Genomic DNA, 26,539 nt, shown 5'->3' with positions numbered 1-26,539 from the left:
GGCTCTCTTGCTCTCACACACCCACACAGTCTCTCTCATTTTCACATACCCACACAGACTCACAGACACATGCAGGTTGTCTTGCTCTCTCATGCACACACAGTCTCTCAGACTTACACAGACTCTTTTGCTCTCTTATATACATGCAGGCTCTCACACAAACATGCAGGCTCTGATACACATGTTTGATCACTCTCTCATGCACACATGCAGGGTCTCACATACTACCACATACAGGCTGACTCATACATAAAGTGCAGGTGCTCTCTCTCTCTCTCTCACACACACACACACACACAAACATACACACCTACAGCTTTCAGGCCTCCCCCTTTCTTCTGGGTCTTGTCTTTGCCACTGTTGGATGGCAGCACTGCTCCTCACTGCCCGAAGGGAGGTGGAAGAAAGCCACTGCTACTAAGCGGCTCCTGCAAAGTTAGGGGGGAGAGGGAGGGTCACGCAGCCTGCAGACCTGTCTCCCGGCACTTGAATGACAGCCCTGAACAGCTGTCTCTCAGCTGAAAAACAAGCCCAAAACATGTGAAATTGAAAATACTTTTATTAGAAAGTATTTGTTCACAGAAAACACTTTAAAAATACTTTTGTGAGTATAATGGAGGAAAAAATTGTTGTACCTCTCACAGTTAACTAAAAAAAAGTCTGACAAAAGATGACAACAGCCAATACTTCATCTTCTGTATTGTCAGCATGGCTCGTTTCAGCACATTACTGGCTGGTACGAAGTTGGTACAGCAACTAACCTGGCTTCTCATTCCATAACGCATTTGCAATATTGCTGAAAGAGTTGCATTGGCCTTCGCAAAATCACTCACAAAGATATTATACAGAACCAGTACAAGAACGGATCCTTAAAGAACTCCAGTTATCACTCTTCTCTCTTCAGAGTAAGTTCCATTTCCCACTATTCACTGACATCTTTCACTCAGCCAATTTGTAAGCCATTCCACCACCTTGGAACTCACGCCTAGGCTTCTCATTTTTATTCTTGAGCTTCCTGTATGGGACAATACCATGCTACTATAAAAGGAATCGCTACCACAGAGAGGATACCATTGGGCTGGAAATAGCTGAACTGCTTGCACTTTAATTCCAGACAAGGATGGTCAAGTTCAATCAAGGGTTCCAAACAGGGTTTTCAGGACAACCAATATATGTGAGATATAATTTAAAGGTTATCCTTTTAGGATTCCTAGATGTACACTGCTTAGAATGGATGATTAATTTGTATTAGCACTAAAAATAAACAATATATGCAAATTACCTGATTCTGACCTTTAGTTTTAATTTGCTTTTCTACTTTGCGATCAGATAGCTGAAATTGGCCAACACCACTTCCAGGTCCGTCTTTGTGAAAGAGCTTCGAGCTACATACATTTTCCACTCATACAGGACAGGAGAGAAGCTCAGATACCTATTTTAAAAAATATGCCCTTTCCCCCTCTCCTCTGAAAAAATTCTTAACAACTATAAATGTATACAAATATACACAATTTTTTTCCATATTCTGTACTATTATTGACAATTAACAGTGAAACATTTAGCCAGATTACAGGCTACCTGGTTTGCCCTCCCAGAGATTGATCATTATATTAGGATTGTAAATAAGGGATTAAAATATAGTTTCGTACTTTTGTATTGTAGGGTGCTGGCCCCTTAATATGCCAGGCCGAAGGGAAAAATAAAGAGAGGATACTTTTTCCACTGCTGCTCTTTTCATCTTGTTTGATATAATCAAGTGAGTTTGTCTATAGGGAGATGACTAAATGCTACAGTCACAATTCCCATACTGACAACTGGGGTTGGGGGTAGGGTGGAAGAGTGACAGGAAGTTGCAGTGGCAACCAATCAGAGGTAACAGGATCTGCAGGGCACAAGTCCCAGCTATCAAGCCCAAAAAAACACAAGTTGAAGAAAAAAGCTAATCATGAGAGGTCTTGAACGAGTATATGTGAATCGGTTATTTACACTTTCGAATAATAGAAGGACTAGGGGGCATTCCATGAAGTTAGCAAGTAGCACATTTAAGACTAATCGGAGAAAATTCTTTTTCACTCAACGCACAATAAAGCTCTGGAATTTGTTACCAGAGGATGTGGTTAGTGCAGTTAGTGTAGCTGGGTTCAAAAAAGGTTTGGATAAGTTCTTGGAGGAGAAGTCCATTAATGGCTATTAATCAAATTTACTTAGGGAATAGCCACTGCTATTAATTGCATCAGTCACTAACCAACCTCTTTCCCTTCTTCAAAAATACTCCAACATGAACATACAAGGGAATGTTTGCTTGGTGGTAATCTTGTACGGGGGTTATTCAATGAGGGTTACCGATTTGCAGTTATCCTCTCGTGAACCTCCGTCTATTATTCTTTTATTAAATTGAACAATGTCTCACAAACTCTTTTTGAATTTTTTTGGAATTTCCAATTTTTTCTAAAAATCCCTTCTCCCCTGCTGCTTTTCCGCCACACTGTTATCTTATGTCATACTTATTGGGGCGTCGCCTCTGTAGTGTCTTATGGGTACGGAGCTGCTTGTCTGACACGGGCCATGTTTCGGCATGGTGTGCCTGCTTCAGGGACTATGGGAGAGTATGCTGTGTCCAATACTGGGTGCACAGCGTGTAGTAAACCTTCAATGTAAAAAGAAGTTAATCTTCAACAGCAAAGCCTTCTGCAAACTTTATTTCACATTCATTAATAATGCTTAAATTAAGACCCACCTTGCCATTAAAAACTTACTTGTGTACAGCTTCTTTTGTCTTACGTGCGACGCCTGTTGTGCTTGTCTGGGTGTCGGAACAGTTCTGACTCTTTATATAAGCCTGCCTAGGGAGCCTACCTCCTACTCTTTGTCAGACCGAGGCTATCTCAGATGCGTGTAATTAAGTTGATTCTTTGTATTACTGGCAATAACGGACCTGACAGGGGACTACATTTAATCGGCAATGAGTTTCTACCTTATGAAGCGGACCTGATGGGAAACTAGTGCTCACCACGTCCGCTAATACTACGTTTGGTTTTTTTCTCAAAGGGCGGCATAAATTAGACTAAGGGCGTTTTCCGGGCGGGGCTAGCCACTTTTGATTTTTTCTCTGTTAAAGGGCGTGTTTAATTTGATGAGGGGCGTCTCCCAGGCGGGGCTAGCAGCCGCGCCTGTCTATGAATTAAGAACTTTTCCATTTCTCTTAATGTTCTGCCTCTTCTAAAAGTTTATCCTGTAAATATTAAATCTCTGATACTATTTTGTAGGGATGTGCAGAGCAAAATTTTATGTTCATATTTTTTATGTCCGAAAGGGGGTCCCACTTGCGGCCAATATGGACATAAAAAAAATCCAATGAGTTGGGTATATGTACATATGTGCAAAAAAAAAATTTAAACCCCCTCACCCTCCTTAATCCCCCCCCCAGACTTACCACAACTCCCTGGTGATCGAGCGAGGAGTGAGGACGTCATTTCTGCAATCCTTGGCGAGAAGCATGTGACGTCGGTGGCACGTCGAGTGACGCGGCGTCACGTGATTCCCGGCGAGTTCGCGCCGGACGGCTCGTTCGGCCCAAAAAGAACTTTTGGCCAGCTTGGGGGGGCCTCCCAAGCTGGCCAAAAGTTCTTTTTGGGCCGAACGAGCCGTCCGGCGCGAACTCGCCGGGAATCACGTGACGCCGGCGTCACTCGACGTGCCGCCGACGTCACATGCTTCTCGCCAAGGATTGCAGAAATGACGTCCTCACTCCTCGCTCGATCACCAGGGAGTTGTGGTAAGTCGGGGGGGGGGGGGATTAGGGAGGGTGAGGGGGTTTATATTTTTATTTTGGCTCAACAATCGCGATTTCCCACATATCGAACATATCTATGTTCGATATGTGGGAAATCCGATCGTTTATGTCGAATCAATTTTTTAAGTAAAAAAAAAATATGAGTTGCGTTTTACTAATGCGGTCAATCCGAATGCACACCCCTACTATTTTGTAACTTATGATTATCCGCTGTGAAGCTCATGAAACTACTGCTGAGTCCTTTCAATTTTTTGCTTGCCGGCACTAGCGGACCTGACGGTGAACTGCAGCTGATGAATCTTGTATTCCTCCGTATGGGGCGGACCTAGTGGGAAACTGGTTTTCGCCACGTTCGCTAGTACTGCTGAGGTTTTTTTCTTTTTCTCCAAAGAGGGCGTCTTGAATCGGGCAAAGGGCGTTTCCTTGGCGGGGCTGAAAGCCGCGCCGATCTGTAGGTTAGCTACTTTTCTATTGTACTTAGAAGTTTTTTAAGGCTTATAGTGCTTTTTTAGCTTAAAATCATCTGCCATGGTGTCTATATGGCTTATAGTGCATTTTTAGCCTAAGTGCATCTACCATAGTGCCTGTGTGGCTACCATAGTGCCTATGTGGCTACTGCTACATTTATTCAGCGTTTGGCTAACCTATTGGGGAACATCTACCCCCTGTCCTTAGATGTGATCCTGGATAATGATGAAACATGAATCCAATATTTAATGTGAAGAATCAGCTGCTGCTGTCCTCTCTTGAATTTATGATTATTAAAGATGTGATCTTTCTTATTGAAGCGGTTCTACGTTCTGATGGCTAGACCTTCATGGTCCACTAATGTCCTGGCGCAATATCGTGGTGGAGTCCTTTTCCATAGTGTTATCCTCCTTAATCATTGATAATGATGACCAGATGATTTCACCAAAATACTGTCCAGTCGATTTCCCGATTGAGTCCTTTCGGAGCCACTGTGCCCCATGTGTATATGTACTTCTGTTCCATCTGTATTAGTTTTGTGTTCAGGTCACCTCCCCTCGGATGTTCCTGTAATTGAAAAAGGACCGCTGCTTTGAACTCTTCAGGTGGATGCCCCATTTGTTGCCAGTGATCTGTTAAAGGAGCCCCTTCAGTTTTGTGTCTCAGTCGGCTAACATGTTCTTGAAGCCTGTTTTTAACCTTACGAATTGTCTTGCCAATGTATACCTTGTGGCAGGTGCACCAGAGCACGTAAATAACTCTTGTTGAGTCGCAGGAATAAAAACCTCTGTAAGTGTATTTCCTCCGTCCTCCTCCGTAGTATTAGCGGACGTGGTGAGCACTAGTTTCCCATCAGGTCCGCTTCATAAGGTAGAAACTCATTGCCGATTAAATGTAGTCCCCTGTCAGGTCCGTTATTGCCAGAAATACAAAGAATCAACTTAATTACACGCATCTGAGATAGCCTCAGTCTGACAAAGAGTAGGAGGTAGGCCCCCTAGGCAGGCTTATATAAAGAGTCAGAACTGTTCCGACGCCCAGACAAGCACAACAGGCGTCGCACGTAAGACAAAAGAAGCTGTACACAAGTAAGTTTGTAATGGCAAGGTGGGTCTTAATTTAAGCATTATTAATGAATGTGAAATAAAGTTTGCAGAAGGCTTTGCTGTTGAAGATTAACTTCTTTTTACATTGAAGGTTTACTACACGCTGTGCACCCAGTATTGGACACAGCATACTCTCCCATAGTCCCTGAAGCAGGCACACCGTGCCGAAACATGGCCCGTGTCGGACAAGCAGCTCCGTACCCATAAGACACTACAGAGGTGACGCCCCGATAAGTATGACATAAGATAACAGTGGGGCGGAAAAGCAGCAGGGGAGAAGGGATTTTTAGAAAAAACTGGAAATTCCAAAAAATTTCAAAAAGAGTTTGTGAGACATTGTTCAATTTAATAAAAGAATAATAGACGGAGGTTCACGAGAGGATAACTGCAAATCGGTTACCCTCATTGAATAACCCCCGTACAAGATTACCACCAAGCAAACATTCCCTTGTATGTTCATGTTGGAGTATTAATTGCATCAGTGGCATGGGATCTTAGTGTTTGGGTACTTGCCAGGTTCTTGTGGCCTGGTTTGGCCTCTGTTGGAAACAGGATGCTGGGCTTGATGGACCCTTGGTCTGACCCAGAATGGCAATTTCTTATGTTCTTATAAGCTACCTGCGAGTTAAAAAAAAAAAAAAAAAAAAAAAAAAGTCAATCACTAAAAAAAAACAAGCCCACATTTGGCATAAATAAGCGAGGTTGGCAACACTGCTTATACATTTAGCTCCATCTTATGGACTTGGGTTAGCCAACCACAATCAGCTCATTGGAGAGAATAAAAAAGGAATGGAAAAACCCACTACACTTTTAAAAGTCCTGATGGTAAAGGATCTAGGGCTATCTAGTGGCTAACTGAAGGGTCGGCCACAATGGTATTGCCACCTGTAACTGCAACAATTTCAAACTGTAATCCTCCTATGACTGATGTTCCTGATACTTATTGTAAAACCAAAATTTAATGTAACATTCTTTGGACTCTTCTACTGGAAAAGTGTGATAAAAATGAACAATAATTGTAACATTCCTGGTCCTTTAAGGCCTTCCTGCCAGAGGCTCCCAGTAGGCTATAGTCTGACCTTAGCAGGCTGATCTCAAAGGCATATGATGCAGCACCGCCACACCTTAAAAGCTGGCCTCACTCACAGTCCCCTCATTATCACTGAGTCTCCCTTTCTCCTTGCTGTGGCCATCTTTGCACTTTACCTTAGCATTGTCTAGGCTCCTGTTTTTTTGTGTGGGTTGCTAGAGGCTTTCGTGTCTGTCTTCCCTGTGTCTTGATTTTTGGCCTTTATTCTAGCCTGGTGCTCTGCCTTGCATTCTGATTCAGCTTTGTCCTGCCTTTATCTTGCTCTGTGTTTATTTAGCTCTGTTCCTGCCTTGTCTTGTGTCCTGCTTGATTGGCCTTTATATTGGCTTCTGGTGCCCTGTGTGTTTGGTCTCTGCCTTGCACTCTGATTCAGCATTACCCTGCCCTGTGTTTGTTTAGACTTGTTCCTGTCTTGCCTACATGTTTGTCTGCTCTGTTGGTGCACTTCTTGTACTCTGTTACCAGTGGACACCTTTTAGTATTCTGCAGCCAGCCCTACCTCTCTGGGTGTCCTTCCATGCCCTATATCTCTGTTTTCAAGTGCACCTCCAGCTAACTCCTTCCGGTCACCAGAACATGCGGGCTTAACCCATGGGGGAGGAGGCCGGTCAGGCAGAAGACACTGCACTACCCTGTTCTGGACTCTTGAGCTGCTCTTGTCCTGGAAGTTATTTAAGACCAGCCTACACAGCCATGAAAGCAATGATGATGAAAAAAGGCACACTAAGGGAGAACAAGGAAATAGCAGAAATATTGAATTAATTCAATGGCTCATTCTACTGAGAAGGGTATTTGGGACATAACACCACCAAAAATATTAATTTATTAAATTAATTCTGAGTAACTAAAGCAAATCTCTGTGGTACAAATTGACAAACTGAAAAGTAAAAAATCACAAAGATCAGATGCCATTTATCCCAGAATTCTGAAGGAACTCAAGCAAGAAATTGCAGACCTATTTCTAGCAATCTGTAACCTATCATTTAAAAGAGCCACAGTTCTTGTAGACTTGATAGTGGCCAATATTTTACCAAGTTTTTAAAAGAGTGATCAGGAAACTATAGACTGGCGAGCCTGATATTGGTACTGGGCAAAGTGGTAAAAACTGTTTTTAAAAAACAAAATTACTGGCCATATAGATAGTCATGGCTTAATAGGGAATAGTCAATATATACCGGATTTTCAAAAGGTTACGCACGTAAATCCTCCAGATTTACGCGCGCCAGGCCTATTTTAAAAAGGCCCGGCGACACGTGTAAAGCCCCGGGATGCGTGTAAGTCCCGGGGCTTGCAAAAAAGGGGTGGGGGCAGGGCGGAGCAGGGCCAGAGGCCTCTGACACAGCGTCCATTTGCCGCTGTGCCAGAGATCGCGTGCCGGCAGTCGACCAGTGCGTGCAACTTACTTCAGCCCCAGGGCTGAAGTAAGTTTTGAAATAAAAAAAAGAAGTCATCAAAGGTAGAGGGGAAGGGAAGGTGGGGTGGGGGGGGGTAGGGAAGTTCCCTCCGAGGCAGCTCTGATTTTGGAGCGGCCTGGGATGGAACAGGGGAAGGCAGAGCAGCTTGGAGCGGGCTTGGCGCATGCATGGTGCACAATTGTGCACCCCCTTGCGCGCGCTGACCCTGGATTTTATAACATGCATGCGCATGTTATAAAATCGGGCATACATGTGCGCACGCTGGGTAACACGCGCACATGTAGGCTGCACACGCTTCTTTTAAAATCTACCCCTATGGTTTTATCAAAGGAAAATCTTGCCTTAGAAATCTATTAGATTTATTTGAAGGTATAAATATACAATTAGATATAGTTTATTTGGATTTTCAGAAGGTATTTGACAAAGTTCTCAATTTTAGTGCAGGTTTTATTAGAGAAGTGAATCGTGTGATCGATCGTCTTAACGATCGATTTCGGCTGGGAGGGGGAGGGAATCGGATCGTCGCAGTTTGGGTTTTTTTAAATATCGTGTAAATCGTGTAAATCGAAAACCGGCACACTAAAACATCCCTAAAACCCACCCCGACCCTTTAAAATAAATCCCCCACCCTCCCGACCCCCCCCAAAATGCCTTAAATTACCTGGGGTCCAGTGGGGGGGGGGGAGGGCGGGAAAACCGGCACACTAAAACAACCCTAAAACCCACCCCGACCCTTTAAAATAAATCCCCCACCCTCCTGAACCCCCCCAAAATGCCTTAAATTACCTGGGGTCCAGAGGAAGGGTCCCAGTGTGATCTTTTACTCTCGGACCTCCGTGCGTTGTAGAAATGGCGCCGGCGCTACCTTTGACCTGTCATATGACAGGTCAAAGGTAGCGCCGGCGCCATTTTGTTTTTTTGTCCCCCGACGTCAGGAGCGTAGGAGATCGCTCTCGGACCCCCGCTGGACCCCCAGGGACTTTTGGCCAGCTTGGGGGGGCCTCCTGACCCCCACAAGACTTGCCAAAAGTCCAGCGGGGGTCCGGAATGATCTCCTACCGTGAATCATTTTTCCGTACGGAAAAACGATTCGACTGCAGGAGGTCGTTCCAGACCCCCGCTGGACCCCCAGGGACTTTTGGCCAGCTTGGGGGGGCCTCCTGACCCCCACAAGACTTGCCAAAAGTCCAGCGGGGGTCCGGAACAACCTCCTGCAGTCGAATCGTGTTGCTGTATGGCCGGCGCCATTTTCCGTACGGAAAAACGATTTGCGGTAGGAGATCGTTCCGGACCCCCGCTAAAACAACCCACCCCGGGTCGGGGTGGGTTTTAGGGTTGTTTTAGTGTGCCGGTTTTCCCGCCCTCCCCCTTCCCCTCCCCCTTCCCCCGATTTACGATTTTTTGACAATAAATCGGGGGAATTGTTATTGTATCGCGGCTCTAACGATTTTTGACGATTTAAAATATATTGGACGATATTTTAAATCGTCAAAAAACGATTCACATCCCTAGGTTTTATTACATCATCCACTCGATGTGAGTATGAGTGCTATTAATAACATTTCTGGTTTGGTGTCCTGTGCACACCAAATTTTAAGGACAGATTGGGAGAACATGACAGGACTCTGGAATGTAGATGCTTGCATTGCATGTCCTGATAAGTAGTATCTGTAGTTCTGGGTAGAAGTTCTTGGTACAAATTTATTTTTCCTAATATATCAACCCTATAAATGTCTTTTGAGTAATATTGACTGATGGGAAGAACAATTACTGGCATTTATGGGTCTATGCACTTATTTGTGCTAAATTTGGAAGATTATCTCAGCTGCTCTTCCAGTTATTGGTCATTGTAAACAGTTTTACCATGGCATGCACCTAAAAAAAATTATAATAATGAGGTTTGCAGAGATTTTTGCATAGTAACTGGTATTGGTCCTGCAGTAACAACATCACTGAGGTAAAAATTTCAAGCCTGCTCCACTCCCACCCATCACCCCTTTGTGCTAACTAGGCCATAGTCTCAGGGCCAGGGTTTGAGAAGTAAAAAAACAAACAAAAACACAGACAGATATATCAGTGCTTCCTGGCAGGATACAGGATACAGAGCCCTCTCCTCTGCTTCCTGCATCATGCCACTGGCTCACAAAAAAAAGAATCACCAAATTAAAAAAAAAAAAAAAAATCATGTAGGTGCAAAGAGCCCATAACACCAATAATTCCTCAGAAACACTTTTGCACCAGTTACAGCTAGTGCATAGGGGGATGATGGTTAAATATCTCATTATCCCTTAATTGTCATGTGATATATTTATTTGCATATGCATGTATGCAATAATTTGCTTTGATATAGAGGGATTTTGGCCATGTTAAAGCCCTGGTGCAAATTTCAGCCTTTAGCAAGCACTCTACAAGTCAAGGTGCTTTACTGCATCAGTCTCTTAATAACATGTAAGGAGGAATTAAAGACCAAAGGCAGAGCCTATCACTTCCATTACAGTATTGACAGAAAGAAAGTTGTTATTGTTAGATCACTCCTGCCAAATATTTTAAATGCAATTAAACATTCATATATCATGATTGTAATTTAAGGATGAATTTAAAACTGTAAAATTGAGCATTCAGGTTTCTGCAGAGGAATTACTTTCAGTTAGCAAAAAGAGATTCCCTTTTCAGCATTTCAAAGATCCCTCCCATTTAATATTTAGCAATTTATTTCGCATTTTTTATATACCGAGGTATAGCAGAGTTGCCTTCACTCCGGTTTACATACAGAAACAACATGTTACATAGAACAATGGCTCTCCACATCATCCTCAAGTACGCCCCTGAAGCAAGTTGGGTTTTCAGCATATCCATAATGAATATGCATGAGAGAGATTTTCATTCACTGCCCTTATTATATAAATATTTATTTCACACACATTCATTGTTGAGATTTTGAAAAAACAGGCTGGCTTAGGGGGTACTTGAACCACCAGGTTGAGAATCGGTATATAATATGCATTATACCTACATGGAATGTTCAATTTGATTATGAGAGCTCATCATCTGATTAACTGGAATTACTGTTCATAAGTGCCCTATTTCACTGACTTAACTGTTTACAATGTTCATATCTGCTAATTTATTAATAATGACACAATACATTTCTTGAACCAACTAAAAAAATCCATTTAACTTAAAATAATTTATTCTGGGGCAGGGGATTTGCAATTAGTTAAAGCAATCTCATGTAATGGTCCAAGTTAAAAATCCCTCTCTATTAACTATTGGCACATTCCCTATCCATTAGGGATTATTGCTAAAGTAATTCATAAATAGTACAGTAACAAGTCTATGATTTAGATATACATTCTAAAAGTGAAATAAGAAACATGTATATACCGCCTAAAGTTGTATTTTTCATTTATTTTTACATATTTGAAGTATGGAGGAGATAAGTGGATGAAGTCTAATTTCATAAACAAGATTCACAATTTTTTTCTAAAATATAGCCTAGCAAAGTATAAATGGGATACATAATCAAAATCCATTTAGACAGATAAGGGGAAAGTTATCTATCTAAATGGCTTAGCCACATGCTTAAAAGGCTTATCCAGCTAAATTCTAGCCGGATAACAAATTATCCGGCTAGAATTTAGCCAGGTAAGTAGATGGGTTTTCCGGGGGGGGGAGGGGTGTAGGCGTTCCAGGGAGGAGTGGAGTTAGCCAGTTAAGTAAATTGGCTAACTCTAGAAGCGCCATAGGGCAGGTCTAAAGTTAGCTGGATGCCACATATCTGCCTAACTCTAATTTATCTGGGTATATTCAGCAACGCAGCTGTACCACTGAATATAGCCAGATATGTGTATCCGGCTAACTTAACTAGCCACTCAGTATCTGAATATGCATAATTAGGATGTATTTGCTTATATGCTATCTTATAAATATTGAGAGTATACATACAGATGTTAACTTTCAAAGAACTGTTTGCATCCCCATATACACATGTGTATGGGGCTGTACAGTTTTATGCTCCTATTTTGTAATCTGTGCGTATCATATCAAATATATGTGCATACATCAACTGTTTGTACAAATCTTTGCAGATAAGTGACTTCTTAAGTACAGATGTTTGCATGTTTTCCCACAGCTTCCTGGCAAAATACAGGATGGAGAGCCTTCTCCTCTGCTTTCTGTATAAAGCCACTGGATCACCTAAAAAAAAAATCATGTACGTGCAAAGAGCTCAGAACACTAATAATGCCACAGAAACCTTTGAACCAGTTAGTACAATAAGGTAACTGCCACACCCACCAGCCCCCTACGTTTCTCAGGACAAAGCATCCAGGTCTTTTTTTTGTAAATAGTTTACTCCCTAGTTTTTTCATAGAAACATAGAAACATAGAAATGACGGCAGAAGAAGACCAAACGGCCCATCCAGTCTGCCCAGCAAGCTTCACACATTTTTTCTCTCATACTTATCTGTTTCTCTTAGCTCTTGGTTCTATTTCCCTTCCACCCCCACCATTAATGTAGAGAGCAGTAATGGAGCTGCATCCAAGTGAAATATCTAGCTTGATTAGTTAGGGGCAGTAGGGGTAGTAACCGCCGCAATAAGCAAGCTACACCCATGATTATTTGTTGTACCCAGACTATGTTATACAGCCCTTATTGGTTGTTTTTTCTTCTCTCCTGCCGTTGAAGCAGAGAGTTATGCTGGATATGCGTGAAGAGTTATACTGGATATGCGTGAAGTATCAGTCTTTCTCCCATGCCATTGAAGCAGAGAGCCATGCTGGATATGCATTGAAAGTGAAGTATCAGGCACATTTGGTTTGGGGTAGTAACCGCCGTAACAAGCCAGCTACTCCCCACTTTGTGATTGCGAATCCTTTTTTCTTCTCCGCTGCCATTGAAGCTATGCTGGAAATGCGTGAAGTATCAGTTTTTCTTTTCCCCTGCTGTTGAAGCAGAGAGCTATGCTGGAAATGCGTAATGTATCAGTCTTTCTCCCATGCTGCTGAAGCAGAGAGCCATGCTGGATATGCATCGAAAGTGAAGTATCAGGCACATTTGGTTTGGGGGTTTTCCTCCCATTTCCCATTTGGTTTGATCTTTGTGAATAGTGTTGTTTTTTTTTTTTTAAGATTTAAATGGTTGGATAAAAAGTTAATTTATATTTAAAAATCTGTGTGTGTGTTAAGTCCCTTTCAAGGCAGTGTTTTGTAATCACTCAAATGCCTAAGATGTGTGTGCAGCCAAGCTTCAAGCACAGGGATAGTATATAGAGCAAAACATCTTATATGCATCCCCATTATTAAAAGCAATGCATGGAAAGAGTAGGAGCACATAATAAGTGGTTCTTTCTACTACAGTAGCACTTCCAGCAGAGAAGAGATGTCATTTAGATGTGCAGGTAGGAGATACATTCACCAAAAGATGTCTGCTGCAAGTGGTAACAAATCACCTCTATGTCCCAAAAACTGCATATATCAATGAAAAGAAAAACATTCTTACTTACCCTAGAGAGATGAAGGCCTACCTGGAATAATACAGGTGTTGATGTATGTATATCACCAAGCTAAATCTTTTTGTTGCTCACACTGACTTTTCTCCCTGGTAGGGTCCAGATTACATCCAGAAGGTATTCAGCTGCCATCTGCAAATTCTTTCATTGATGCACACAATGACCTATATCTCTTAAAGACCCACCTTTCAGTGGAGATCTACCTACAGAAGCCTAGTTTGCCTGTGTTTTATAATATATGTAGAATAATGACTTATTCGAGGGCTTTCACACAAAGGCTCCCAGCTGTGAGCTATCAGGAACTCCTTGCTGTTTCCATGACCTCACCCATTTTTACCACCTGTAATCATTAAGGACACTCTCTTTAGGAACCTTCAGAGCTTGGCTATCAGCTGAAGCAGGGTAAAAACTGTAATTTCCCTCAACTGCTTCCCATTCAGACATTAATTACACTACACACAACATTTATAAGGTAGATAAAGCTACAGAGACACAGTTGAAACTAATTGCCTGATATATAATAATTCATAGGACAAATACAATTTTATTAGATAGTTTGTTGCTGAATGAAGGTTATGTTCCTTAGGGAGAAAAAAAAGTATAATGAATAAAAGCCAAGGCAATAATATAAAGCATCCAGGCTTCTGATGATGAGTTCCTCATCCACATACATTCTGCTTTTCTAACAACCAAGATGTACCTTCTGGACATGAGATAGCTACAGACTCCATGTCATCAGGGAGAGACAAATCAGGTCTCAGTGTTATCCTCAGTGAAAGCAATACAGATAAACATTGGACTGGCTTTGCAAGTTTCTAGTGATATAGAGCCTGCTGCAATCCCATTTATAGACCAATTCTGCACATACCTGTATGGAAAAAGTATTATATACCACTTCTTTACAGTGACTAAACACACATATTGAACTAATGTATGTAAATAAAACTTGCATGTGCAAATTTGCTGTCTATTTTAATAATGTGCACATGTAATTTTTGCTCACATACATCCTGCCCCATTATAACAGTTGTAAGCCCTTGGGCTATGGCATGGTAGATTCAGCCTAGTAGGCAAACCTACAGGGCTCAAGCCAACAGCCAGTAGACATGCCCTTACTGGGACTAGAGCTGGAGCTTCACCTGTACCAGCCCTGTTCCCCAGGGGTTGAGTCTTTGGGTTCTAGGGGCTAGCAGGACTTAGGCAAGTGTCTCAAGGAGTGGTCAGAGTGAATCCAGGTACAGGTAGTGGTCAGGGTAGGCGATGAGCAGATGATGACTGGGCCTAGGCCAAGGATCAAAGCAGACGATATCCGGGTCCAGGCCAAGGGTCAGGACAGGCAGCAAGCAGATGATATCTGGGTCCAGGCCAAGAGTCAGGGCAGACAGCTAGCAGACAAAGTCAGAATCCAAGGCAGAGGTCAAAATTGGAAATTCAGGACAAGACAGACAGAGACAAGATACTGACGGACAAGGCAATACAGACAGCACAAGGCAACAAAGATAGGACAAGGGCACAGACAAAGCAAGGCAAGACAGCAGGATAATGAGGCAGGCACAGAGAGAACAAAATAAGACACGGGAACAGTGAAGCAAGACACAGGAAATAGCAACATGCACTGCAAGTTAGGGATGTGCATTCATTTAAAACAAAAGTTAAAAACATGAAAAATAAGACTAACTTGTTTCATTTGGGGCCCCAAATCGAATCAGGGGCCCACCAAATCAAACAAACCTTATTCATTCATTTTGTTTTAAACTAATGCATCGGGTCTAGGCCTAAGCCCGAAAAGGGAGCCTTGCCTAGGGTGTAGACTGAGGCCCAAAGCAGGGGCTGTGGACTATTCCCGAGTGAGATGCTGGGGCCTTGGCCTAGGCCCGAAGCTGGTGCATTGCCTAGGGCATAGACCAAGGCCCAAACTTGATGCTGGATGGAGCTTTGGCTGAGACCCCCAAAAATTAAAAAAAAGCAATCCTTACTTGATTCGTCATGTAATCCGATGAAGGCCAGTTCCTGATGCTGGGGCCTTGGCCTAGGCCAGGGCCCGGAACCAGGCCTGATGCTTTGACTTGACCTGAAAGCCATGTCCTGACACTGGGGCTACATCCCAGACCCAGGCCCAATTCCACGACTCACCCAAGCGTTTGGATCCCGATGTCTGGGCCTCAGCCTAGGCTGGAGTCTGAGCCCAGGCCCAACACTGTGACTCAACCAGGAGGTCAGGTCCCAATGCCGGGGCCTGGGCCCAGACCCAGACATGATGCTGTGTCCTGATACCTGGGCTTTGGCCTAGACTGGAGCTCGAGTCCAGGCCCGAAGCCACAACTCAACATGGAGGATGGGTCCCAATGCTGGGGCTAAGACCCAAACCCAGGCCCAATGCCATTATCTGACCCGGAGGCCCAGGTATTGGGATCTGGCTTCTGGGGCAGATCACAGTGTCAGGCCTGGATCCATGCTCTGCCTAGGCTGAGGCATCAATCTACTGCAGCCTCAGCCTACATATGTCTGAGGTTTCGGCCAAGTCCTAATCAGAGGATTTCCACCAGACCAGGTTAATTGGGGCCGGGGGAAACCTGACCCCGGCATTCTTCTGGGAGGATGGGAGGGAGGCCTAGTTTTTAATTTTTGGCCATTCTTGGGCTGTTTTTATTTTTTTATTTGATTCATTTTTTTCACACAAATTAAATGAATCAAGCAATCCATAAACTGAAATTCATGGGGGAAAAAAACTTTCCGAAAACGAACTAAAAACTAAAACACATTTTTTTCCCTGCACATTCCTACTGCAAGGCAGGAGGACCTGTTGCTGAGGCATCTGTAGTAGTGCAGCTGGGGCTTAAGTACCCAGCCGTATGATTCCCACTGCAGGACCTTCAAGAGACAGCACGCCATGCTAGCGTGTGCCTAAGGAGAGCAAGATGGGAAGTGGTATGGTGGCGTCCCAGGCCATGGTGGTAAGTGCAACCATTTGCAGCCCCAATTTACTGCTGGCCAAAACAATACTGTGCCCCCTCCCCTGGCTTCTAGGTGAGGCTTCTGGGGAATGTGCCAATTAAATAATTTTATGAGTCAGGAGGCTTGAGTATTGGAAGCAGGCTCCCACATTTTCTCTTCAGGGTCAAAGCTCTTCCAAGAAATGAGGTATTGAAGTTGGTTCTGAATTTTCCTGGAGTTAATGATTTCCTGGCTTCATTCTTAGTGTCCTTTTCTGATGTTGCTTCTGTTAGTTTAGAAGGGAGTCATGAGGGCCATGACAACAGTAGAGGCTTGAGTAGCGAAACATGGAACACATTGTAGACCTTGAGGGTTGGTGGTAGTTTTCACTGAAAAGCTACCAATCCTATCTGGCGAAGGATGGGAAAAGGTCAAAAAAAGCATGGAGAGAATTTAGTAGAAGGAGTTTTGAGCTGTAGGTTGCAGGTAATTAACCATACCAAATTTTAAGTTTTTGTTTTTTGGTTTTTTTTTTGGGGGGGAGGGCTTGCCAGTGCCTCTTGTTAGCTTGTTTTTTTATCTACCTGTGGCCATTGTAAGGAGTTGGCAGGACTTTTACCATAGCTCTTTCAGGTCTTGCCACACAATATCAGCTGTGGGACACAGATCCATCACTAGAATGGGGATAGGCATCTGAGGATGTCTACCAAACACAATTTGAAATGGAGAGGATCCCAAGGAGCTTCCCATATGGTGATTGCGACAGAATTTGGTCCATGGGAGGTCCAGTCATCATGTAATTCGATGACGCATGCTCTCAGGAAACCCTTAAGGATTTGGTTGATTCTCTCCCACTGTCCATTAATCCGTGGGTGATATGTGGATAAGAAGTCCAAGAAATTTCTAGTCTTTTGCAGAGTCTTCTCCAGGAGCAAGCTATGAATTGCTTTCCACAGTCAGAGAGGATATGCTCCAATAACCCATGGAGTCTGAATATATGTTGAAAAAAGAGATGGGCCAATACTAGTGCAGACGGAACTTCAGGAAGTGATATGAAGTGTACCATCTTGGAGAACTTGTCAATCACAACCTTAATAGAAGTACAGCTATTAGAGAAAGGTAGGTCTGTGACAAAGTCCATCACCGCAGGGGCCCAGGCTTTCTCAGGGGCTGACAATGGCTGTAACAGTCTTAAGGGTGCACGTGGAAACTCTTATGAATAGTACAATTGGAACAAGATTCTTTGTAGTGCTGCATATCTCGCTTATCTTGAGGCCACCGATAGTGTTAAAGAAACCATTCCAGAGTCTTGGTAGCTCCTGGTGGCCTGCTAGTTGGGAATCAAGAGACCATTTCAGCACTTTTTCTCGCAAGCATTTTGGAACCACTGTCTTCCCTAGTGGAACAGGCTCCACTGCCATGACCATTATTCTGGCCAGATCGGGAAATTGTGTTGCTTCTCCCTGTGCCTTGTCTTGCTGTTCCTGTGCCTGCCTCTCTTTATCCTTACCCTTGTCCTTCAGTCCCTTGTCTTTGTCTGGGTAAGGGCGTGCCTGCCAGCTGTCGATGTGGACCTAGTAGGTTCACTGCTAGGCTGAATCAATCACACCACAGCACAAAGGCTCACAATTGTGACAATTTGCTGAGGCCATGAGCTCAGGAGACTTGTCTCTGGTTCAGGCTATTTTTGAGTTGGTCCTCTGAGTCCAGCAACAATAAAACCAGATCAACAACCTGACCAGCATCCTTCAGTGTCTGGATGGATTCCATGCAAGTTCATACCCCAGCCCCTGCACGTGCTTTATCCAGCCACTCCGACTTGGGCAGTGGGACCCATGCCACATATTTTGCTGCTGCCCAGATTTGAGGAGAGCCCCAAGGGCTGACAAGGTTTCATCAACCAGTGCAGAATGCACTCAACTGCAGGCCACCATTTTTCCTTCGGATCATACCAAAGTAACTTAACTTTCATGCTGTCTCTACTGGGCGGTCCTGCACTAGCCTTGATGTTCCTTCTATGGGAGTGGGATGATCTCTTGATGAGAAACTTGGAAAACATCCTCTGACAGTTCTGGTAGATTTCAACGAGCCTGGTTGGTCCTTGTCTACAGTCAAGGAGCTGTTCCACATCAGGCAAAGTAGTCGCACTGTGGGCAACTACGCCATTCAGTTTCACACCCTGGCTTCAGAACTCCATACTTTTGCTTGAGAAGGCAGATAAATGCAAGCATGTGATCCTCTAGAAATACAGATTGTGTGTCTTTACATACAGGTATATATATGTTAATTGTTATGTGCATGTTTTGAAAATTCACCCCATATTTTCCATTTTGCACATATAGTTTATTGTGCTGGAAGCGTAAACTTGAAGGGTAGCATATGCTTTAGCGTTTCTCTGCCAGAGCTGTGCTGGAAGCACCAGGAGAGGATAGGTACCTTCCTCGCTCCTGACTGGACATTTTTTGTTCTGGGGGTGTGCATGGTCTAGGGGATGGAGACAGGATTTACAGTAGTTGTGTATGTGGGGAGCATGAGAGAGGCAATATTTAAATTTAAAACCTAACAGGAAGGTTGGATTTGTTGGCGGTCACTAACTTGTGGGGCTTGGGGGAGTGGAGGTTTGCTGCCTGGCAGGGTCATTTAGAAAATCTTGGGGAAGGGGGCAAGAATTGGGCCACAGACCCGAAAGGCACTTTTTTCAATTTGACAGTGCCACTTAACCAGATATCTTTGAAGATATTTATATTTATCTTTATCTTATTTTATTTGTTAATTTATTTAGCTCAATATTTTCATTGCTAGCTCATGTAGAGTTACATTCAAGTTCTGTAAATCTGGTTAAATGGCAGGTTATCTGGCTGGATAACTTAAAAATCTCGTTGGTTAAATTCAAAGTTATCTGGCTACATGTACCTGGATAACATTAGGATAGTATATTCAGTGGGATGTTTATGACACTAGCCTTAGCTAGTTAACTTGTCTACTCACTGGCTTACTGAATATGGACCTCTTAGAGATTCATTAAAACATACAATTTGACCAGAGGTGCCTAAAGGTTTACATACAACTGTATAACATAGTAATATAGTAAATGACAGCAGAAAAAGTCACAAATGACTCATCCAGTCTGCCCAGCAATATTTTTCATGGTTGTAACTGTTCCTCTGTGCAGATTATCCCCACGCCTTCTGTTTAGGTTTATAACTGCCTCTCCGTGCATATTATTAGAGTGCTTCATTACCATCCTAGGCATCCTTTGTTTTTAACCCATGGCATATTATTGAATTCCAGTACTGTTTGACCCAGCTATGCCCAAAAGAAAGAAAAGATGTTTCTTAGTTAACAAGCAAAAGCAATAAGGATGTAGCAATATATACAAGATTGGGTGAAAATGTCAAAATGTTTGACCACTATCCCCTATGTAAAGGAGACTGGTATGAGATTAGTCAAGGTCTGTAAAAATAACAATCACAATGCACATTTCTGAGGTATCTGAAATGGGGAAAGAGGGGAAGACTATCAATAGCTAGTTACTGTAATCTAACCAACCTACAAACATGGTATGGAAAAGAAGATATCTGTCAAAGCAGAACAGATTTTATGGATGTTGTGAATTTGGTAGTGGAGAGCAATTACTAGAGGAGATAGGAAAGAGGTCAAGTGTGAACCCCGAGTTGTTTTTTTTTTTTTTTTTGCAATATCAAGGAAAAAAGGAATGATGTCAATAGAGGATGAACATTGTGGGCCTGGGATCTGAACGAAGCCAATGATAAGTAATTCAGTCTAGGAAATTGCAGAGGTGCAGAAAGAAAGTTGAATTGACACTGAAGGAAGAGGTTGGAGCAAGAATGAGAGAAAGATCTGAGTATTATCAGCTTAATAGTGATAGGAACTACGGATATGCTTTACTTTGAAATGATATATATAATGGCAACAACATTGTCTATATTGTTTCATGTAGTTTTTTAATAAGCAGCAACAAAAATAAACATGACACTTCTTTTTTTTTTTTTTCATTTTTAGTGTGCACTAATTTGAAATGATGTTCCTAAATCAAATAGTGTGCATTAAATTCAAATTGTGCAAACTAATTCAAAATAATACACACTATTTTGTTAATGTGCACTATTTCAAGTTAGTGAGCATTATCATGTGAACTATCTGAGTATTTGAATTAGTGCACACTAAACACACTACTTAAATTTTAAATTACATTTTTTTAAATGAAACTAAAAAATAGAAATAAAAAACAAAATGAAAATTAAATGAAACAAAACATTTGTCATGAAAATAGCCAAAGGAGTTGATGAGGAAGTCCAAGGTATGAGTTTAAACACAGAAGCGCAAGGGAGTTAGAAACCACTGTGATTTAGGAGCAAGTCAAGTAAGAACTATTGAGAAAAATAAAGAAATGGTTCAACAGATAAAAACTAGTCCTCCTTGGCCATTGAAGAGAAATCCAGGTCAGAGTCAATAGGAATACAGATGATCAACAGTGTTAAAAGCATTTAACTCATCCTGAAGTATAAGGACAGTTAAAAAAAAAAAAATGGAAAAAGTAGCCCAAGTGAATATGGGTGAACAAGTGAAGGAAGCAATAGAAAGGGCACCATTCAAAAATAAATAAAGCATTATTTTGTATACATGAAGTGCACCCAATCTTTTATACCTTGTTGAAATATGTTTGAGCTGAAGTACTCACTTTAAACCGTTTTCCTTTCATATGAGCCTGTAATGTATGTATATATGATTTTTACATAAATGTAGTGAAATCCATACTGTAACACTGCACTGGAGTTTTTCAGCTGTGTTCACTGAAGCATGGAGGAACATGTACTAATTGAGTAATTATAAATATATGTTGCAGGGGCATTGAGGTATTTATATTCTGGTGGTGAAAGTAGACTGTTGTGGTTTGACACTTATGACTCATTTTCCAGTGCAGTGAATGTACTCCTGATGAATGTGCTGTGAAAAAGTAACTATTTGTTTCCATGTTGGAAAAGTTTCATGGTTCCAACAATCACTAACCATTTTACCACACAGCATCCATCATTTTGTCAAGGTTTTAATGTTTTTGCGCTGAGCCACCTAAGAAAAGAAGAGAGAAGAAAGGAAAGAGCGACAAAACAGTCAGATTCTTTAAGTCTGTGCCAAAAAACTGACTTAAAGTTAGCCCCATTTGCCCTCAGAACAATTAACTTGACATTTTGCTGAGTGCCATGGTAAATTTGATTGTCAGTTATTGAAACATATGTTTAAATCGGTGACGGGCTTGCTATAAATGCTTTTTTCATTAATGTGATTGAATCCTTAACCCACGACCTTTGACACATAACAGAATTAGAAAGCCTGCTGGATCACTTGGCTGAAGTGCTGCCTTCCCTGGAATACCTCAGTTTGCTAGGAAACCAGGCCTGCCCGAATGAACTTGTCAGCATGGACAAGGACGAGGATGACTACCAGAGATACAGGTCAGTGACTCAGCTCACAAATACATTTAGAAGTTCCACAGTTTTTTAAAAGGTCATTTCTTCGGACTATAAAATAAAATTTAAAAGGCCAGACCTGATTTCCTGCCTTTTCTTAAACATCGCTCTATTTCCACTGCCACTCTTTAAAACAAATTTGCACAAATGAAGCAAGGAGAAAAAAAAATCAGATTGAGCAGTTTAGTAAGGCTCTTTATTGGGTTCAAGTGATTTTTAGTTGAATGCTTAAAATGTGCTTGACTGTTATTTTCTCAAAATGTCTCTAATACCACAGGAAGTGTCAGTATTCTGAAATATAACACACTTAAAAAGAGTTGGGGCCAAGTGAAACAAACCCTTCTTTTCTTTCCTTTTAAGGTTAAAACAGATATAATGGAGGAAAGTCACATTATTTCTGCACATGCAATCATTTTCTCTCTCTCTCTCTATATATATATATATATTTAAAAACATTTTTTTTTTTTTTTACAATTTTTGACATCTCTGGTTCTGATGTATTCTGTAGCTTTCTATTTATTCCTTTCTTTTTTTCTTGTAGACCATTGATATAGTTACAGTGAAGTCCATATTCAGCCGCTATACAGCTCAGCTAATTAGCTGGATAAACTCAGCTAGCTCACTTAGGGGTACATTTTCAAAGAACCGCGAGGGCATCCATGTGCACGCTGTTCCCGGGGCGCACACATGGACGCGCTGATTTTATAACATGCATGCGCAGGTGCCAACTCACGTGCATGCAAGGGGAGGGATTTTATTTAGAAGTGCACGGCGACCCAATTGGGTCTTTCGCAGTTCCCTCCCAGTCTGCTCCAATAAAGGAGTGGACTGGGAGGGAACTTCCTTAACCCCCTACCTACCCTGCCTCCCTTTTTCTCTCTCCACCCCAACCCCTAACCCCCCCCCCCCCCAGTAACCTAATTTTTTTTTTTTTTTTGGGAACTTACCCACTCCTCTAAGCAGCAGTAAGTTCCGCGCGCTGGCTGGCTGATGGCGCGTGCTTCACCGGGACAGTGCTTAATGGTGATGTCCTGGCTGCCCCCCACCCCCAGCCCTCCCTGGCCCGCCCCTTTTTTACAAACCCAGCTCTTCCGCACATACAGGGAGATATGCATGTGGCCGGGCTGCTTTGAAAATGTGCTCAGCGCATGCGCAGCCCAGCCACGCACGTATCTCCCGTCCATTAGCCTATATATTCAGAAGTGCAGCCATTCCACTGAATATATCCAGCTATTTTAAAGTTAACCAGATAACATTAGTACAGATGTATGATTCGACCAGAATTAGCCAGATGTTATCCTAACTCTGCTCCTCCTAGTTAGCTCCCCAGAACGCCCCTGACATCTATCCAAATTTTAGCTGGATAAAAAGTTATCTAGTTAGAATTTAAGGGGGTCATTTATCTAAATGCGATAAAGCGTTTTCACATGCGTTAAGGGCTTATCGCATGCGAAAAGCCCCGTTAACGCATGCGATAGCACCATATCGTATGGTGCGATGCAAATTCAGAAAATAGGAGGCGTTAGGGGCAGAGAGTGTCTGCAGAGAGCTATCGCACAGCCGTAATGCCGATTTTAACTACACCTCTTTGAATTGCGTTAGGCTGTGCGATAGCTGCCGTGACTGTGTGGTAAGGTTTCCTTGCCTTTTGTGATGTCTCCCGTAATGCCTATTTGAGGAGAATTGAGGGCAGAGAGAGAAAGAGAGACAGAGAGAAAACTGGCCATAATGTCATCCCCATAGGTAGGTATTTGTATCCCTATGGTAAGCCCACCTAGTAACTCGAGGTGGGCTTTAGGTATGAGTGTAGGGGGTTAGGGGCCACTTTGACATTCTATGTGACACATATGAACAGAACAGTAGTCTCTTGTGAAGACTTGATGACCTTTGGAGTGAGTTTCCTCACTCCAAAGGTCATCAAGTCTTCACAAGTTCGTATGTGTCACATAGAATCCCCTACACTCATACCTAAACCCCACCTCGAGTTACTATGTGGGCCTACCATAGGGATACAAATACCTACCTATGGGGATGACATTATGGCCAGTCTCTCTCTCTCTCTCAAAAATAGTCCACCCAGTTGTCATATGCAGGAAATACAACAGGTCTGACACCCACTGGAATTCCTATATAATGCTGCAGAGGCAAATCAGAAACCTTCTTCATAATCTGTTTCTGGAAACAGAAATAGATGTGCAGTGCCTCATAGGTCATTATGATTGGGTAGTGTTGAGAGAGCTGATACAAATCCTGAAGACCTTTATGAATGCCACTGAGGACCCCTTGGTGGGGTCATCCCTATAGTTAATATTCTGGAGGAAAAGTTAGATGGCTACCATGAGCAAGAGGGAATAGAAACAGAGATGTTGCATTTTCTGCACTCCTTGTAGCAACAAGTGAAAGAAACTCTGAAACACATAAAACAATGCATAAATGCTTGCTACACTTTATTATCCACAATTGGAGTCTTGCCCTCCAGTCTCAGCATCTCACATTTATTAAGGAGTGCTAGTAGCTAAAATGTGTGAAGAGGAGTGCCAAGATGGAGACACAGTGGGACTGTAGCACGGAAGTAGCCATCTCAGAGAGTAGTGCAAACAGGTGCAGCACCTTGTTGGTTACCACTTTCTCTCCATCTCAATATGCCAAGGCCATATTGCCTGAAAAGAGCCATGTCTCCTGACATAGCTGGCAAGAGAGACTCTCAGCCCACTCCAGCAAAAGGGACTCCAGCACAGATTTCTGTGATATGCTTTCACACAGCCCATTGAGGACATGGACACAGATGTGCTAGCATATTAGGTACACAAATCTGCAGTCTGGCCAGACCTAGCCAAAGTAGCTCAGCACTATCTTTCCTACCCACCAACCAGTATGTCCATTCAATGTGCCTTCCCAGTTTTAGGGGACATTAAGATCATAAGAACATGCCATACTGGGTCATACCAAGGGTCCATCAAGCCCAGCATCCTGTTTCCAACAGTGGCCAATCCAGGTCATAAGAACCTGGCAAGTACCCAAAAACTAAGTCTATTCCATGTTACCGTTGCTAGTAATAGCAGTGGCTATTTTCTAAGTCAACTTAATTAATAGCAGGTAATGGACTTCTCCTCCAAGAACTTATCCAATCCTTTTTTAAACACAGCTATACTAACTGCACTAACCACATCCTCTGGCAACAAATTCCAGAGTTTAATTGTGCGTTGAGTAAAAAAGAACTTTCTCCGATTAGTTTTAAATGTACCACATGCTAACTTCATGGAGTGCCCCCTAGTCTTTTTATTATCCGAAAGAGTAAATAACCGATTCACATCTACCCGTTCTAGACCTCTCATGATTTTAAACACCTCTATCATAACCCCCCTCAGCCATCTCTTCTCCAAGCTGAAAAATTCCTAACCTCTTTAGTCTTTCCTCATAGGGCAACTGTTCCATTCCCCTTATCATTTTGGTAGCCCTTCTCTGTACCTTCTCCATCACAATTATATCTTTTTTGAGATGTTGTACAATATTCAAGGCATTATGACATTTTTCTTTTTATTCACCATTCCCTTTCTAATAATTCCCAACATTCTGTTTGCTTTTTTGACTGCTGCAGCACACTAAACCAACAATTTCAATGTGTTATCCACTATTACGCCTAGATCTCTTTCTTGGGTTGTAGCACCTAATATGGAACCTAACATTGTGTAACTATAGCATGGGTTATTTTTCCCTATATGCATCACCTTGCACTTATCCACATTAAATTTCATCTGCCATTTTGATGCCCAATTTTCCAGTCTCACAAGGTCTTCCTGCAATTTATCACAATCTGCTTGTGATTTAACTACTCTGAACAATTTTGTATCATCTGCAATTTGATTATCTCACTCGTCGTATTTCTTTCCAGATCATTTATAAATATATTGAAAAGTAAGGGTCCCAATACAGATCCCTGAGGCACTCCACTGCCCACTCCCTTCTACTGAGAAAATTGTCCAATTGTAAGCCCGTACCACCCAATGCTAGCTCAAGAGTTGATGGAAAAGTTAGTCTTATTGAAATTCAATCTGCTTTTGCTTGGGTTTCCAAAATGTCCATGTGTGTGGCAAGATGACTGAAAGCACATTGAAAGCCTTGCTACTGCTCTGCTTACCTGTCTTGCCCTGATATACCACCTTAGGGGGGGGGGGGGGTCATGGTATCAGTATGCCTACTTGCCATGCTCCAGATGTACTAACTTATGGGCCTTGGTGCCACCCCTCTGCCTACCTGCAATTCTCCTGATATACCAACTTAGAGGTCTTGCTACTAATGCTTTGCCTACCTGCCATATCCCAGATGTATCCCCTTATGGGGTGGCCACATACCTACTTGTAGAATTTTGGGGGGGTTGTCTTATTACTCTGCCTATCTGCCATGCCCCAGATATTCTACCTTAGGGGTATTTCTGACCACTCTGGCTTCCTGCTATGTCCTTATTTACCATCTTAGAGGTCATGCTGCCACATGTCCCTGATATACCACTTTCTGCTACCACTCTGCTTTCTTGCCATGCCCCAAATGTACTGTACCACCTTAGGGGTCTTGCTGCTATACCTTTGCTATCTGCCTTGCCCCTGATAAGCTAACATGGGAGGGTCATGCTGTTAATGTGCTTACCTGCCATTCCTATTATGTACCAGCATGATAATTTTGGTTTCTCCATGTTGTTTGCTATTTGGATCTTAGCTTAGTTCTTCGTCCCTGTTT

The 26,539-nt window shown here is 42.6% G+C and overlaps 1 protein-coding gene across 1 annotated transcript in view; it reads left to right on the top strand.

Moving 5' to 3' along the window:
* Positions 1 to 26,539, top strand: part of LRMDA (leucine rich melanocyte differentiation associated) — a 2,937,053-nt gene that overhangs the window by 1,690,574 nt on the left and 1,219,940 nt on the right. Inside the window, exon 5 of the mRNA XM_029609518.1 lies at positions 21,651 to 21,790. Within this exon, the coding sequence (XP_029465378.1) occupies positions 21,651 to 21,790 (140 nt within the window). The remainder of the gene's footprint in view (positions 1 to 21,650; positions 21,791 to 26,539) is intronic.

This window comes from Rhinatrema bivittatum, chromosome 7 (genome assembly GCF_901001135.1).
Source record: "Rhinatrema bivittatum chromosome 7, aRhiBiv1.1, whole genome shotgun sequence".
Taxonomy (NCBI): Eukaryota; Metazoa; Chordata; class Amphibia; order Gymnophiona; family Rhinatrematidae; genus Rhinatrema; species Rhinatrema bivittatum.
Note: the sequence above shows the minus strand (reverse complement) of the source record. Positions and strands in the feature narration are given on the sequence as shown.